The sequence below is a fragment of the Homalodisca vitripennis genome, chromosome 4, assembly GCF_021130785.1.
Source record: "Homalodisca vitripennis isolate AUS2020 chromosome 4, UT_GWSS_2.1, whole genome shotgun sequence".
NCBI classification, from domain to species: domain Eukaryota; kingdom Metazoa; phylum Arthropoda; class Insecta; order Hemiptera; family Cicadellidae; genus Homalodisca; species Homalodisca vitripennis.
The window spans coordinates 90,694,216-90,711,072 of record NC_060210.1 but is presented as its reverse complement, the minus strand read 5'-3'; the positions used below and the strand labels follow the sequence as shown (position 1 = coordinate 90,711,072).

At 35.8% G+C, this 16,857-nt stretch overlaps 1 protein-coding gene across 1 annotated transcript in view; it reads right to left on the bottom strand.

Annotated features, from left to right (window-relative positions):
• Positions 1 to 2,101: 2,101 nt before the first annotated feature.
• The window catches only part of LOC124359754, a 145,085-nt gene continuing 130,329 nt past the window's right edge, over positions 2,102 to 16,857 (bottom strand). The window contains exon 2 of the mRNA XM_046812760.1: positions 2,102 to 2,709. Within this exon, the coding sequence (XP_046668716.1) occupies positions 2,399 to 2,709 (311 nt within the window). The 3' untranslated portion in view covers positions 2,102 to 2,398. The remainder of the gene's footprint in view (positions 2,710 to 16,857) is intronic.

Here is a 16,857-nt window from a genome sequence, read left to right as displayed (position 1 = left end):
GGTGGGGGGGGGGGGGGGTGGGGGGGGGGGGGGGAATCAAGTAGGCCACAAATAACTTCCTCTGTGTATTTATAAATTTGCCACTTTACTTATTTAGAACACTCCTATTGACAAAATACATATTTAATTCATTTCTGATATATTTTTTTACTGGACTTCAATATTATTACTAATAAATTGTGATCGGTGACATTTAACCAATGACAAATCTCGGAAAAAGCTAATAATGGTCTTGAATCAAACAAAAGGTAGTATTAGATCAAAAGTTAATCTATTCATAACACATTTTGATGTAATCTTAATATCAGAGCATGGTTGATTACTACCCAAATCATTGTTGGATATAGTCTAAGATATTGATCGTTAGCCGCGCTAGGTTAAAAACCGACAGTCATAGACATTAGTAAGAGTTATGTCAGTCAACTAGATAGGGAGACTGAAAGTCACAACTTTATGTCTGTAAATGTTTAGCTGATGCTAATTTAACATTTATTTACGTGTATGACGGTTGAATTAAGTATGTCAAGCTAAACAAAAAATATCATTTCATTTTTAACCCTTTCTATACCGTTCCCATTTTCGACCACAACTAAGGAAAGGACATTCTTTCTTGAAGGACATTTCTCTATCGATTTAAAGAAAGATCAGGTTGTGAGCTCATATAATGCAGTTCTCGCCTGATGGATTAGTAGGAAAGGTCGTTTCGTTCGTCAATGGTTGGAGTGAGATTGAGAAAACATCTGCTTTTAGCTACAGTCGTTCTGGCCACCTGTAATAATTACTAGTCAAATACTCGACTACCACACGATATGTGCAGTGTTTGTAATTACTCAGACTACACGATAATTTGCAAGCACAACAATACAGTCAGTAAACTTTCTACGTTTACAGGCCAACAGAGGGAATTAGATTAGCCCTTTAAGTAACAAGTGACAAGACTGCAGTTTCTGCAATAAATCTGTCAGGAACGAAATATGAACATAAGGCTGCAGGCTGCATTGCTGGTAATATTTAATATCCTGGATATTACCTCATCGTGAGAATATATCACTTCGAATGGAATGTTGGCTTTTATGATTAATCTTTTCTGTGAGGACCACCTATAACTTATTTTAAACCATACATCAAATTTGTTCAAACAATCTGAGCTGATGTAAATTTTTATTAATTATATAGTGATTTCAATATACACATCTGGCTCAAGAAGAAGTGTTTAAAAATAGCAGTTTTAATAATAACATGTTTATGAAACGAAACACCGTCCATAGAACTGCGTTTCTGAAGACAATCTATTAATTTTGTACATTATTGGTTGCAATCTCAATTTAGTAAGCTACTGACCTTTATCTGCTTGGATAGTAATTTACTGATTCATGTCGAGTTTAATGTACAGAAAATGTAAAGGACGAGGCGACCACAAAGGGGCCCCCTCCGGGTTCTAGCAAATGGAACTGCCAATCAAAATGCTCGTTAGATCTTTTGGACCAATCAGCTTGCAGCTTGCAGTACCATTAGACTACAGCTGCCTGTCTCACGTGTGCTAATGGCTGTGCCCACCCGCGAGTTCTGACATTTACACAAGTATGGTCACAAAGGCGACATTTTAACGGGAAAAAACTCTTGATAAAGTATGGTAAATACTGAGTTGTTTTATGGTTGCGCCACGCGGTGTTGTGGAGCTCTGGGACCAAGATAGTAGCAGTGGCAATAAACATGCGACCTGTCCTGACACCTCGGTGGGTGGTCAATCCTTCAATCACTAATGTTAGAGTTAAACAAGTTTTACAGAGAAAGGTAACTAAACACACTGTCTCGCGCTCATTTCATTCTCGAAATGTCCTGCAGACAGAGAGCTTTATATATCCCTCCGGCAGAAAAAAGAGAAATTGTGTCAGCCTTCAATAACGCTCATTCAAATTCTATGGTAGGACATGCAACATCTTAAAACTTATTCTTTTCAATTTAGTTTCCTACAAAAAAAAAAGTCTACGCATGACATTTTTATCGACATACTCTCCCACATGATACACTGGGAGTATCGTCCTGCGTCTTCAGGTATGTGCTTGACATACAACTCCTGCTGTGCTCTTAAATTTAAAATTTGATTTCATCGTCAAAAATTTTTGTTTATTTGTATATCTTTGGGTATTGAGATTTTGATACCTAAAGAAGAGTATAGTTTCCAATCCTCGTAAAGTAGTGGTTTATTTTTTTCAAACCTACAACTTGTATCCGATACAAATATATCCTATATCATGTCACCCTTTATATAGTGTAGTCTTCGACCAAATTAAAAATGTTACACTTGGGTTAGAGAATATATATATAGCATATAGTACAGTTTCGTGTGATGAAATATGTCCATACAGTGTACGGTAGTAATGTTAAAGGATTGCTTTCATTGATTCGTTTCCCTCGCGATTAGAGCTAAAGGATGACTCACCACTCGGGTCTCGATATCGATGCCTTGCTTCCACTTCCTGTTGGCGCCAAGGACGGGGGTAACGCTGAAGTACTTGGAGCTGCGGGTACCGTCCGCCCGGTGGCGGTCCAGGGCTCTCATCACGCGGACAGGGGTCGGGGCGGCGTTGGCGTAGAGTCGGCGGACCGGCTCGGGGCGGCTGGCCGGCGTGAAGAGACCCGTGGTCAGCGCCTGGGGGGCAGTGAAGTGGTGACACCTGGCGGAGAACACGGTCAGGTCACCTTCAGCTGTAACAGAGAATTCTGGTCAGGGGCGGTGAGACCTTTACTGGTCTGAAGTGACGTAAATATATTAGAAACGTACTACCAACAGCTGTAGAATTCGTCATGTCAATCTTGTATTACCTACAATCATGTTCTTAAAAAACATTTGGGTCTCTCACATAAAATAAGGAATAGTTTTAAACTTTGATTAGTCTGAATCAGTAGAATACGTTTTCTTTTTTGTAGAACTACTGTGGAAAAAATGTTAGTTTATTTTATTATTAAGAACAGACCGCACTGGCTGTCACATTTATTTCAGCACCATAGGAACAATGTTAAACTTAAACACTTTTACGAAGTAATAATTTCACGATCGTAGAATTATTGGAGATAATTTATTTAAAATACAAAAATCAACGCGCACAAACGCCTTTTAGTTTTATTTGGTTATTTAGAGAAAACCCCTAACTTTGTTTCTACTCTTTCTTTTAAATGTACATACTACTTAACACTTTTCAAAAAAGGTTTAAAATAGATCTACAATAAATTCCAAGTAACGGTGTAAAAGTATTTGCGGTTTAACATTGTTTTATAAGGTTGACTGAAGGTCATTTCACTACAACTGACAGAAAACCTAACAGAAATTTGTACATCTTTGTTGAATTATATTTGGATAAAAATGTACCTTTACCAGTCCTTAAATGCATAAACAAGTACGTTTATAAAATTAGGAACAATTTTTTTAAATTAAATAGAGAAAGCGCACACTTATTATTAAAATAGTTATACTTCAACCCAGAAACAATTGTTTACATTTTGACAAGTGACGTCATATGCTTTTGAGGTACTAGTTCCCAGAGACATATTGTTCTGGTTTCTCGAACTCTCGTGACGCAATGCATCTCGGGATTCTAATACGCCAAATATACATACACCTTAGAATAAACATTTTTATGAATGAACTGTTCGGCGCGTAGTCACGAGTAGTGTCGGCCAAGACCTTCAGGCCGCTACCGTTCAAGTCTCCGAGGTCGACAGGCGATGACTCCGAGACGGTGGGCGCAGAACGAGACTGCCGCTATTGTTCATTGTGGATATCTCGAGTGTATGATGAACTGTATAATCACAAGGCCTCTCTTGGCTCTCGTGGTCGTGCCTGTATGCCCCGTTAGGTGTGGGCCTTCTTCCTGGCTTCATGAAAGCGAGACGTCACGTCCAGATGTTCCTTCTCATATCATCATACCTGGTAATATATCTTTAAGATATTTATACGATAGTTTTTTAATTCATTCGTCTGTCAAAATGTTACGTTCGGAGTTTGCATCACCAGATAGTAGATATGGAGCACCTCTTCTTGCATAAAAATCACTACAGCATATAATGTTTGCCTACAGGTAAATAACAAACTCCCATTCATTTTTTAAGTATTGTATTCAAAATGTGACAAATCTTTGAGAAAACTGTCAGCATAACTGATAAAAATAGACATGGAATCATTTTTGTGCATATATCTACTTTCTCTTCAAGGACCAAGAAAAGTTTACGCCTCTCATCTCCATGACACGTTACCTGCCAGAAAATGAAAAGAGATTTCACAACGAGAGTACGATATATAAAATATCAAGTACAAAAGAGCGTAAATGATTTATTACCTGGGATAAGAGAGACAAGCTAAGAGTGTAATAGAAAGGAAACGCTATCTTGTTAGTGCATACAAAGAAAATAAGAGACTGCATACAAAAGATCATTATACAGGCGAAGCACGTCGCGCTTCCTTCCAGCTGCAGCAATTGCTTCTACTGAATTTTTGCTCTCTGCTTCATTCTCCTCAAAATATTACTTCATAAATAGCACATACTGCATTGCAATGTGTTTGGATGGAAATAAACATAAAGCAGCCAAATGTTGCATAAGGAAATGCTTTGTAATTTTACCATGCGTAAGTTCTTAAATGTGCTTCTTTTATTATAATGTAGTTCATTGTGTTATTGATCACAAACAGATTGTAAAGCATGGGTTTTTTTCCAGATTAAATTATTAAGGTGTGAATTATTACATTAAGAACTATACCATTTAAAATTTTGAACTTTTCCTCTGAGATATCCTGCACTTGGTTTGTCAAAACAATAAATAAAAAAAACCAACGACTTATATTTCAAAACGTGTTTGATATTTGAATTAAAGCAGATGAAGTAAGTTTTACAGTTACACGAATCAAGACTTTATATAAATAATGCTTTATTATTTTGAAGTTACATAGATTTTACAATAATCCATACTGCAGTAGATGAAAGGATGAAGCAAAAATAATCTTGAATCTAGATTAGCTTGTTTATCCAAATAGCACATACCATTAAAAAACAAGGTTTTAGGTTAAATAGGAAAAGTTATATTTATAACCATCCAAGGAACTGTAGACAAATAAAAACATACACACTGTTTACCATTACAGAATTCGAAGTGTCATAAAAATGTCGATAATCTTTTAACAAAAACGTCCAATCTGGAAATTCTAAACAAGGATTTCCTTCAGCATCGGTACATATTGAATATTGAATTGTAAATATCACTTAGTTTAAAATCACAATTTTGTGAAGTGGCCGATAAAGAAAGCCCTCATGTCGAATGCCTCACGAAATACCACTAATTATTGGTGTTTTGTGATTTTAAATTTAAGTTATATTTACAGTCAAGTACAAACAATATTATCACAATGCATTAAATAAAAAGCCTTTACAACTAGCAATAACGTATTACAGCAAAAAGCTTTTAAAAGTCAATAGTTGAACCAACTTGTTATTTACACTAGCACTTAAAAATTTAGAATGATTGAAATATTGGGAGAGCAAGCAGAATACTGAGATGCAGTCCAGTTTCTAATCATAGGCAGTTGGGAAGACCAGGTGTGGGTCAACTGACAATTATCTGCCGAAGAGAGCAGTATTTGACAAGCAAGGAGTGGTAGAGTGAAGAGAGAGGTTCGTGGAGCGCGGTCACGCTGACCACCCTCGCACGCGCACGCGCACGCACGTACACGGATTGCGTGTCGTGATGGTGATAGACAGACCGTGAACTGGACTGGGGCCTATTGTAGCTACTTGGCAACTCGAGAGGTCACGGTTCTGACTTCAAACATCAACCGGTTAAGAGACACGCGCGTATTGAATTCATACACAAAAAACCTTACTGTACACAAACTACAAAAAGTTAATTCAATTTAGAACTTATTTATTTTATATTAACATCAAGGGTGACAATGACTTTAATGAATAGTTCCGGAAACAAACGGAACAATGACAATAGAGAGGAAGGATGTTGGAATGGTCACAGGAAGGAAGGACCTCTACCCGCGCAACATGGAGCGAATGGCAATATATAGCTAAACAATTACAGACCCATGACGTTCGTCACGCATTTCCGAAATGTTTTCAAATATACAAGTATGGTCATTATATGATTGAAACCCAAAAATTGTTATGATCGGTAATACAATATATGTATAACTATAATTATATAAACACTTAGGAAAGATGTAATACAACTATCATGGGAAAAACACTTAAAACACGTTTAAGAGTATTAGAAATGCAATAATAATGGAAGAGCCACTGAATATTACGTCGAATTGATATAACAAACTATTTGATACAATAATGAATTTATACTGTTAAAGGAAATTAATTACTTTTATAACCATGCAACTTAAGCATATCCTATGTACCGTTGAAACGTTTGATCACAAACTCTTCTAAATTATTATATCTACTACATCTAGTTTCCCATCAGTATGAAAAAGTTACGCTATTAATAGTCCAAACTTTAGTTAAACCATAAAGGTTGCGCAAGTAAACAATTCTGAAGTTCCTGTGGAGACTAGTACCCTGATACAAGTTCTGTCATCGGATGGATTTTGTACGCAATTACCACTTCTACTGGTTTTAAAATTACTTAGGATATACAATTTAAATTATGGTGTTTTATAGTGGTTGAAAGAAAACGTATCTTCACCTATTATCTTCAAGGTTAGCTCCTGAACTCACGGATGTTTATTTACACAAGTCAGTTGTCATGTTATATACGTAGCAGTGGGCACATGACGATCCATAGAGTCGCGCCTCATCTTAGACACTAATAATTCTGTAGCGTACATCAAAAGATTTTCAGTGACTGAAAATGGAAAAAATAATTGTTAAATTAAGCGAAATATTTTTAGTAATGGTCAATACATTTTTAAAATTATCCCCTTATTAAACTCCTAAACTATGTTGTGTAAACAAAACACAATGGTTTTAAATCAAACACCAAAATTGCTAAGGATATTGAAACGCTGTTGCTGTACTGTATCTCGGTCAACCTCAATGTTTTCACACTTAAACTTGTGATATTTGAAACTATAATGTTTCAAAAACATGTGTACACAATCTTTTTTATTGTATGTAATAAATTATAGAAAGGAAATTATCATATACAAATTTTATATTTACTATTGTTTATAATGACCACAGTTATTATATTTCTTTTGTCATTTATAAATACCCTATGCTGATGCAAACTGGTGAACCTTGTCTTAAAAACTGATTTTACAATACTATTAGATAGGCATGGCAGGTACGCAATACATATGAAAGAAGTTGATCGTCCGCCACGCTAGAATAATTTGGTGGAGATCGAATGAGGGGATATTGAGAAGTATAAAAATAGAAATAATATTTTGTTTGTGTAAAATGACACACTAAAATCATACCGAAAGACAAGTTAATAAATGTTCAATCAGCGTCAGGTGACCATATACAAACCTTTTAAAGTGACAACTTGTAATTTTTATCTAATTGTCTCACGAAGTAACTATTATTTTTGTGTCCAACTCCGCGGCGGTCGGTTTCACTGTATCAAGTTAGGAAAAATATACTTTGAGGAAAACTATCGATGCGAATGTGTAACCTTTCGATGCCTCCCATTTCAACCTGCGGCGAAACTAGCCTAGCTAATAAATCGATCTTTTAATTAGGAAACATTCCTCAACCAATTTTAAGAACATGTTGCGGGATTACGGTGCAAATTGGATCTTGCCTCGCATAATATTGCGTTCGTAAACTGTGCTCATTTTATATTGCCGTAAAATTTACAGGATGTATTTTTGTATTAGACTATGAATGGCTGTGAAGACTATCTCTTTAATTACACGTCTCAAACATCATTATATGATAGAGATAACATGGCGGTCTCATCGCCACGATGGCTTTGTATTATCACATGCCTCAGAGGTTTTTACGCCAGGCATAGGCTAAAAACCCTTGTCCACACATAAAGTAGCTATATTACGAGTGTAGCTGTAATGTAGCGTAAAGTCAAGCCTGTTCCAGCGTCAGACACCAGACTCTCAACTACGAGGAAAATGAACTGGAGTTAACCTCAACATTCACAATGAATCAAGCTTTCCCACCAAAGCTACGTTATGTGTGTTATACTCGGTTGCTCCAACGAGTTTAGACACCGTGTCTAAAACATCGTAGTGCACTCAATTGTGCACCTTATGAGACAGTGAGCATAAGTGTTCAACTAGTTTACACTATATTTTGTACACTAGCTGTCTCTGATGTCGAATCAGTGTAAATAATTAATTCTGAGTTTCTCCATCGCCGACTTTTTTTGGATCTCTTCGGACGAACATGACTCCAGATTCCAGAAGTCAAATCCATTGCAGCGTCAGCTTCTAGACACACGACTAAGAGGAAAGTGAACGGAAGTTAAACTCAACATCATTGTTCTTATTTAAACTCTATTCAGTATGCTTGAAAGTGAATAGTGTTCCTAAATTTATTATTACTTCGGTTGTTTGTTCAAAATAACTATTACCTACGTCTCTGAACATTCTCACTCTCCCAGTACATGAAATACTTAAATATTTGGTTACTTCATTCAAAAACAAATTAACTGAGGCCAGGTTGATCACATATAAGGAACAAAGATTATGTTATTAAAAACACAAAACACCATTTTGAATGTTTACATATACCTGTAATGTATTTTTGGAGCACCGTTTCAATGTTTACAAATATTCAAGAAGTATATATTTTGAAGACATTCTCGACGGTAACAGTTTGATTGTAATTGGAGAGAGCAAAATGTGCTTGGCCGTTGACAAATGTTCGAAACATAGTGACATTGATTATTATAAGTAATTATAATTACTTTTTATTGTGGTATACCACAGTACGACGCAAGTAAATGTTTTATTCAATAGTACGTTTCATAATACTAATAAACCTTACCAAATATAAGTTTTAAACTCAAACACCGGAACTGCACTAATTTGTAGAGGAAGCGCCAATTACGGCAGCCCTGTAAAATTGCGTTGCAAATTTCGGTAATTAATTTCGCAACCGTAACGAACTGCCTGTTACCTTGGCGGCAATTTATTTTAATTAAAACCGTCCACTATTTAACATCAGGTCCCACAGACCATTATATTTTTTCTGTTGTGTAAATAATATTTCGTGTCCACATCTTGTTTACAATATTATGCATGTACAAGAGCGTAGGGAAGGTTCGCACGTGCTGCTAATCAACTAGAATGCTTTGATCTAATTAATTATAATACTTGATTCTTATCTTATTTTCGTTAATTAGTTGCTCATTTAATAATATACAAACATACAGCCTACTCAATTCTTAATAATTGATTATATTTTAACACTATTAACAAAAATATTGTAAACCATCATTACAAGAACTTTACGCAAAGTGGTTTTTAATTAATTGAGTACAATTGAATAAACTTAAATACTGAATAAACGCAATTAACAATATTTATACATTTTATGGAAAATAGGTCTGTGATCATAAGAACTTAAGGCATTGCGATCACCTATAGTGAATATTATGAATATTAGCAATTTGTTTGTTTCGTAGCTTTTGGATAACCTGAAAAATTAAATCGTCAATTAATTATTAAAAAATGATCTCATATTAACTAACTAGTAAGAAAATCCTTCATTGTATTTTTATCGACCACCTCAACCATATGTTAATTTAGAGAAATAGAGATCTACGAAACAGTTGAAATAGTTCTATAGTTAATGCCTATGAATAAATTACCTTGCCTATTTCCTAATTGCACAAAGATTGCACAAAATCGCCAAGGTGATTAAAACATACGTCTGTTTTTTTTAACACATAGTGTTAAATCGTGTAACGAAAATAGTTTTTTTTAATATGTTATTTTACTAATTACGTATTAAGATTATTACAGAAATTACATTTCTGTATAATCGGGCCATCAGTTTTTACATATCATTGAAACAAAGTTAAGCATTTTTTTTAATTTATCATCATAAACGTTTTCGTTAATAAAAGGCTTACACTAAACATGATTAAGACTGAACTAAACTGACTGTGTCACCTATATTCCGAAGAGATTGGTAAATTGGTAAAAAACAAACCTGGTTTCTGATGAATGATTTCAAATTAACGGTAGATGTAATAATTCGCTTCTCAATCGGAATGACTTTCTCCGTAGACAATAATTAGTGTGGTGCGGGAGGAGGGGAGGGGGGCCTCCCGGGACAAAGGTTTGATTAACGCCTCCACTGCGCTGTGATGATAGGGCGCTAATTATTGTCGCGGTCGCGTCTTTTCGATCTCTTCCATTCTCCCGACTCAATTGCCGAGAAAATTGGTTCAATTATAACAAATATTGTTTAATATAATACAAAGTACATTATAGAAGTATGCGTAATAATTGTATTTTCGCATAATTCCGTTTCAGTAATGTGTTCTTTAGCACGTTTTCAGATTCAAAGCGCCGAGTCATGGGTGAATATAAAATCGATTACGTGCAAAATTACTGTCAACACCCTGTGTAGTGGTGTCACCATCTAAGGCTGACTAATTTTTTGAAAGAGTCATAACTCTTTCTTTAGTTTTTTTTATTTAATCCCCAGATGACGTATATCGTCATTGGGACATACGAAATATATTAAAACCGATACAACGTACTATGGACGGAACAGAACGAAAGTCTTTACTGGACTGACTGGAACTTTGCCATAATTACTGCGGGTTGCTACCCTTTGACCACAAAATTAACAGAATACTTCTTTGAACCAAGAGGACACTGTACATCACGCTTAAAGAAGAAGAATTCTAATGAAGAAGACGAGCCTCAGTATTCACTTTGGTTAAATCTGAGTTACGTTCCTTAGTGAAACCAGACATTTAGTGCTATACTGTGCCTTAGGATGCACTTTTGGATGGCACATACCATTAGTTGAACCTATACTGAGTACAGCAAACACCGATGTGTCACGCGTCTGGATTACTCTATGGGTGTCCAAGAGCGGCATATCACTAACAAAAAATGTCTCAAGTGCGGAAGAAGGAGGTATCGACAGGTCAAGCCTACCGCGGAAGACGATTGTTGGAGCTCCCCCTGTTACCAGCCTAATCATGAGGAAGTATCTTCCCCTGCCTGCTTTGATTGGAAGATCTTGGATCACTTCTTCCAGGATGACATGACTAAGATATACAGCCCACTATCCCTACTCATAGGATCTCGAAAAGAGATGGCTCCCAACAATGGCCTTACTCATCCTGAAAATCCTATCACCCAGCAAACGCAAAGGTTCTTTTCGGAATAAGTGCAACTAGAGGTTTCCTCAGCTTCTCATCCGAAGTATAAAAGTTACTATACTGGTCTCGTATTATTTATTTAGTACTAAGAACACAATAAATAAATAAAATAAAAATGCCTTTAAATTCGAGCGTTTCTCAGATACACTGATTTCCAGGACAACTCATGTCACGTTTAAATATTATTAATAAGCGCTGGACAGCTATAGTACGAGGACGGGAGTCATCTGGCAACATTGCTGGCTTATAAGCAACACGAGCATGGGTGATAACAACTCGATTCTCTAATCCTCCAGAAACCTGATCCTCATGTCGCTAGATTAAACCATTATACCACGAATGACCTACTTAACAATCCCAGGAAGACGATGAAAAATAAGAGGATCTCGTATCCAAAACGTAGAACCCAACATTGTGTAAGCACTGTCATGGATGTATTTACTTGTACTAATTAATACCACGGAGATTGCGACATTGTAAAGGCGGCGCGGCGGCAGCTTTAACTTGCCATGACTGGACGACCGTTCCACCTGTTTAATACCGATGAATGCCACAAACTCGGAAAAACGACCTTTTCTGTAGCGTAGGTCTAAGGCTGCAACTTTTTAAGCAAAGGTTCCTGAGTACGATTCCCGAAAACGTCAATACAATTTTGTAAATTAATTTGGTAAGTTTGGCCTTAAAAATGTTTTATGTAATCAATTATAACACCATTCGCGTAGAAAGATCCACTAAAAAACGATAAAATCGATTTATTGATACTCAGGTAACTAATCATTTGGATTTGGTCGTCTCTGACCAGAGTTCAAAATACGAGCTGTGCTTCACGTATCTACTGCTCGGGGATAAACAACTAGGGTTCTCTTAAGAACATATGAATGTTTCTAGGTGTAACAAAAACTAACATACAACTGCGGGTGTTGTAACCCATACTACCCACATCCTGTTTTAAGTGAGTTACAAGATACATTATTGCGGTTAACACCTGTCTTCCCACCATTAGTTTTCTTTTTACACTTATTTCCCCGTTTGTTTCCATTTATATTACTTTTAAATCTCAACTTGATTGTATTTCCTAGCATCAGGAACGTCAACTAGGCAATTACATTATAGAAGTAAATGTTAATGACTGTTTCAAACGAGACGGGATGCGGGCGTCTAGACAACGTCAGTGAGAACACTATCATAAATCTTCTGATCACCTGGAGTCTAAGCTCAAGTAGTTGGGCAGTTCAGCTCAAGAGGCCCGGTGTTCCTTGTCCAAAAAGGTAAACGCTGAGAAGGGATCAACGAATTTAGTGGATTATGAACACCATAACTTAATAACAAAAAACAACTAAATCTAAAATCATCCTAAATATTATCTTTAATCTATACATAAACACTGTTAACATTTTAAATCATTGGGAAAACAAAAATTAAGGAACGTTAATACGAGTATAGCCAAGTGAGGATATCAGTACGTACTTAAGAGATTTCAATCTTAAAAATATAACTATTACAATACCTCGATATTTTGGTCAGTTATAAAGACGGCTAACTATGGCGTTCAATGTCCTTATCTGTCCTATGTTACATTACAAATGTACATTATATACATTATGGGGCAGTTGTGGGAATGCAGCTTTTCTGAAACTTTTCTAACAGAAAAAAGCGGTCAGAGCGATCCTGAAATTGAAAATTAGGGAGGGACTCGTGCATGAATAAATTTAGGGAACTTGAGTTTTTGTAACTGCCCTGCTTATACATATTTGAGACAATAATATATTGCTGTTCGAAGTGTGTGCTGACGCAGGGTAGGGACGTTCATAACTACAGTTGGAGGAATTTAGCTGTGCTCGTAGGACCCAGATACTACCCTCTCAACAAACAAACGCTATCTGTGTGGCGGGTTGCGTTTACGTGCTAGCCGCTGAGATGAAGGCGCAACAATCTCTTTAACGACTTTAAACTCACGATTTTGATTTACAGATAAAATTGGCAAATACGTTATTTTCAAAAACACGTTAGACAGCACTATAACAACTTAAAAACAAGGATAAGTCATATTATTCCTATTATTTGGTTTTCTCTTATTATTTAATTCCACCATAGTCAGCACTTTTACAAAAACAGACTGATTTTAGCGAGTGTGATGAGTTATTCGGGCCAATACGATTCCTGAAAGGAGGGTTTTACCTATGAGTCACAGGAAATGTTTTCGGGACGCAGCGCATAATGCTACCCCGCCACCCCTCCCGCCTATCACCACACACTCAAGGACACGCGCACAGCTAAAGTCCTCGAACTGTATAATACTAGAGGCCGGGAAAGTACCAGTTTGCCCAACATAGACTAAAATCTTACGAGAGCCTACCATCTCAAGTTGGTATAAAAGTTTTGAACAAAGTTCCTGACCATATAAAGAAGCAGACGAACCCTTTGCATTGTAAACAGTTAACCAATCGCTATTTAATATTAAATGAGTCTATGGAACATAAACTTGATCAGGTATCTCTCATTGGGTGTTGACATGTCTATTCTTATGTTGACATTGTCTATTTTAGATGAAGATTATTTAGTTTTCTTTTACTAGGTACAACAATTGTATAAATAAAACAATTTAAACGTTAATATAATTTATTGGTAAGTCTATAGATTTACACGTATTTGTTTTCTGGCAATAAAGAATAATTGTAATTGATTGATTGTGACAACATTTTTAAGAGGGTCACAACAAAAGTAGCATGCCCTCTGCCATGTTTGATACTCAGCAGAGAAGTCAACCATTATTTCGGACGGTGACCCTGAAGACATCGGATACTTGTAGACATTTCAAGGGCCACTTATCCCCTCGCCCTGCAGACACCCCCAGCCCTCGCCCTGATTTACTGTTATGGCCCCGTCTCGCGCCCTGAGCCAGACATCTCGCGGAGGGGGATGGACGTCATAATTTGTCTTTTACTGAGTCACCCAAGATTTACTACTACACTTCCTAGTACATCAGCCAATATTGAGATGCTTCCGTTCTTGGCGAGATGGTGGAAAGGAGAGAAAGTCTGTTAATTCAGGGGGTAATCTATTATTGAGATATTTGTAGGGAAGAATATTAGAACGAGCAATTGTAGATTAGATAGATCGATGGGATGTGTTTAAAATATTAGACGATGATGTTATCAGGTTTCATTCAGTAACACACCCTTGTCCTTTTGTAGGTACCAAAAAGGCTCCTCAAGCGCCTGCCTTAGAGAAGATCAGACCACACGATTGCAGACATGACAATAAATAAAGACAACGAGCAATGAAAGAGTGGGAGGTCAGCTTTACCCGCGCTCGTACACACGCACCCAAAAGACAAAATATCTTTTAATTTTTGATGATTGATGATTTTTAACATTCTGAATTTCATAGAGCTGGTTCAGAATATTTGTGTTATAAATTCACATCAAATGCATGGGAATAACAAACCGAAAAATGTGGTTTTTAGTATAGGTTTCTTCAAAATTCAACGAATACTTTAAACAAGATATAAACATTATTAAATTTCCCTTCAAATTATGTACGACATACGTACTCATGTCTATATATATTCGACTCCCGGCGGAGCAAGTACTTTTTGTGATTTAATGTTTATTGAAATTAAATTAAATTAGCCTATTACCACTTATACAAATTTAATGAATATAAATAAAAAGTCATTTGACAGGTATTTGGTCTTCCGGTCATATGTTATTTTGGTTTTATATATATATATATATATATATATATATATATATATATATTTCAGAGGCGTAACGTGAATTTTTCCCACGTTTTACCAAACTTTACTTATTATTATTGTTATTGATATAGATCATGAGTTTAAATAAACACAATTTAGAACGTATTATCTTTTACTAAAATGTTCAGTTTTTGGGAATCTTTAAAATTTTTACTAATAATTATTACCAATTTGACACTTATTCACTTCAATATTCGAAATTGTGATCGTCGGTTTTAAGCTCTGCATGAAATTTTAGATGGTATAGAATAATTATACTGTATTCACTTGAATACTATTTGGAGAAGATGGATTGGAATCGCGTTGAAATAGGGGAAATGAAATACATTGAAACCTTTGTACACCATTATTGAATATTCTGTAAATAATAATAATAAATTTGCGCCTTCATGAAACATGCTGCATTTTGGATGGTCTCAATGACACATTGTTCCACAGAATTCTCACTGTATCAGCCACTCGTGTTTTATAAGTCACTAAGCAAGTCCGTGCGTTAAGGAAGTCATAAACGTACAAATTTTAGAACCGCTGAACAAAATTATTACTAAACATCCGTGGATAGAAACAACGGTAACAGTGACTTTTACATTGTTCGCTTCCCACACTACCGGCCCACATATACACAGTATGGCCGTGCACTAAAGCGTCCCTTACTCAGTCGGCGTATGGCACTTTTACTTCCCTTTATAAAGTTAACCCCAGGGGTTTGGTTCCTTGGCGCCTAGGTAATAAAGGGGAAATTGTGGCCGGCATTGCTCTGACGCCATAATAAAAAGTGAAAATGCCTTAAATGTACAGTTTATGACTATAAACTGAAGTGTCTGAGAGACAACTTGTTTTATGCGCTCACATAGGCAATAAAATACTATTCATTATTCTTCTTACTAAAATTGTTTATTTTGTCTCGTTACGTAGATTGGTTGAAAAGTTACATATCATGAGTTTCTTATTTTAGCAAACACGCAACAGTAAAACACATAACGTAGCTATAATGGAAAGGGTTGATTCCATGTGAATTTTGAGGTCAGCTCCAGTTCACGCTCTTCTCAGTGCAGCGCCTGGAACCAGTCAAAGACCGGAAATTTAGGATTTGGAGTTATGTTCGTCCGAAAATATAAAAAGAAGATGGGGACGAAGGTGCTCAAAAAGAACTTTTACATCGGTTCGACATCAGAGGCACCTAGACTACAAAATATAACAATATAATGTAATCTAGATGAATCTAAGTCTTTATTCTAGACTCTGCACTAAGAGGAAGGTGAACTGGAGTAAAACTCAACATTTACATTGAAACCCAGTTGTTCAACTCTTAAAACAGTAGTAAATTTAATTTACCGTAACCATCATGTTGTGTAATCGCCATGTGTGTCTTAAAGTTACATTTGTACACACTCTTACGGATATACATTTAAAAGATATAAATTCTTTAAGTGAAGTTTGTGTACATATAAGTGTAATTTTAAGTTTAAAATCTATAGATGACTTATTAGGAGCAAATACCCCTCAAATAAATATTATGGACTACTTAATATCAACAACAAATTTATTTTAATTATGTAAACTGAATCATTGAACAAGATTTTTTTCCTTACAATTTATTGCCATTTTCAGCATATTATTTTTAAAATTCATTACTTGTATTTGAATTAAATCGTACGTTTTAAACGCTTGTAACACAAAAGGATATTTGAAAACCGAGATTTAAGGCGTGCATTCCGATATTTGTTTGGATATTTGTTGAAGTGTATTAGTCTTATCGTATACCTTTCCTTAAACAGGGA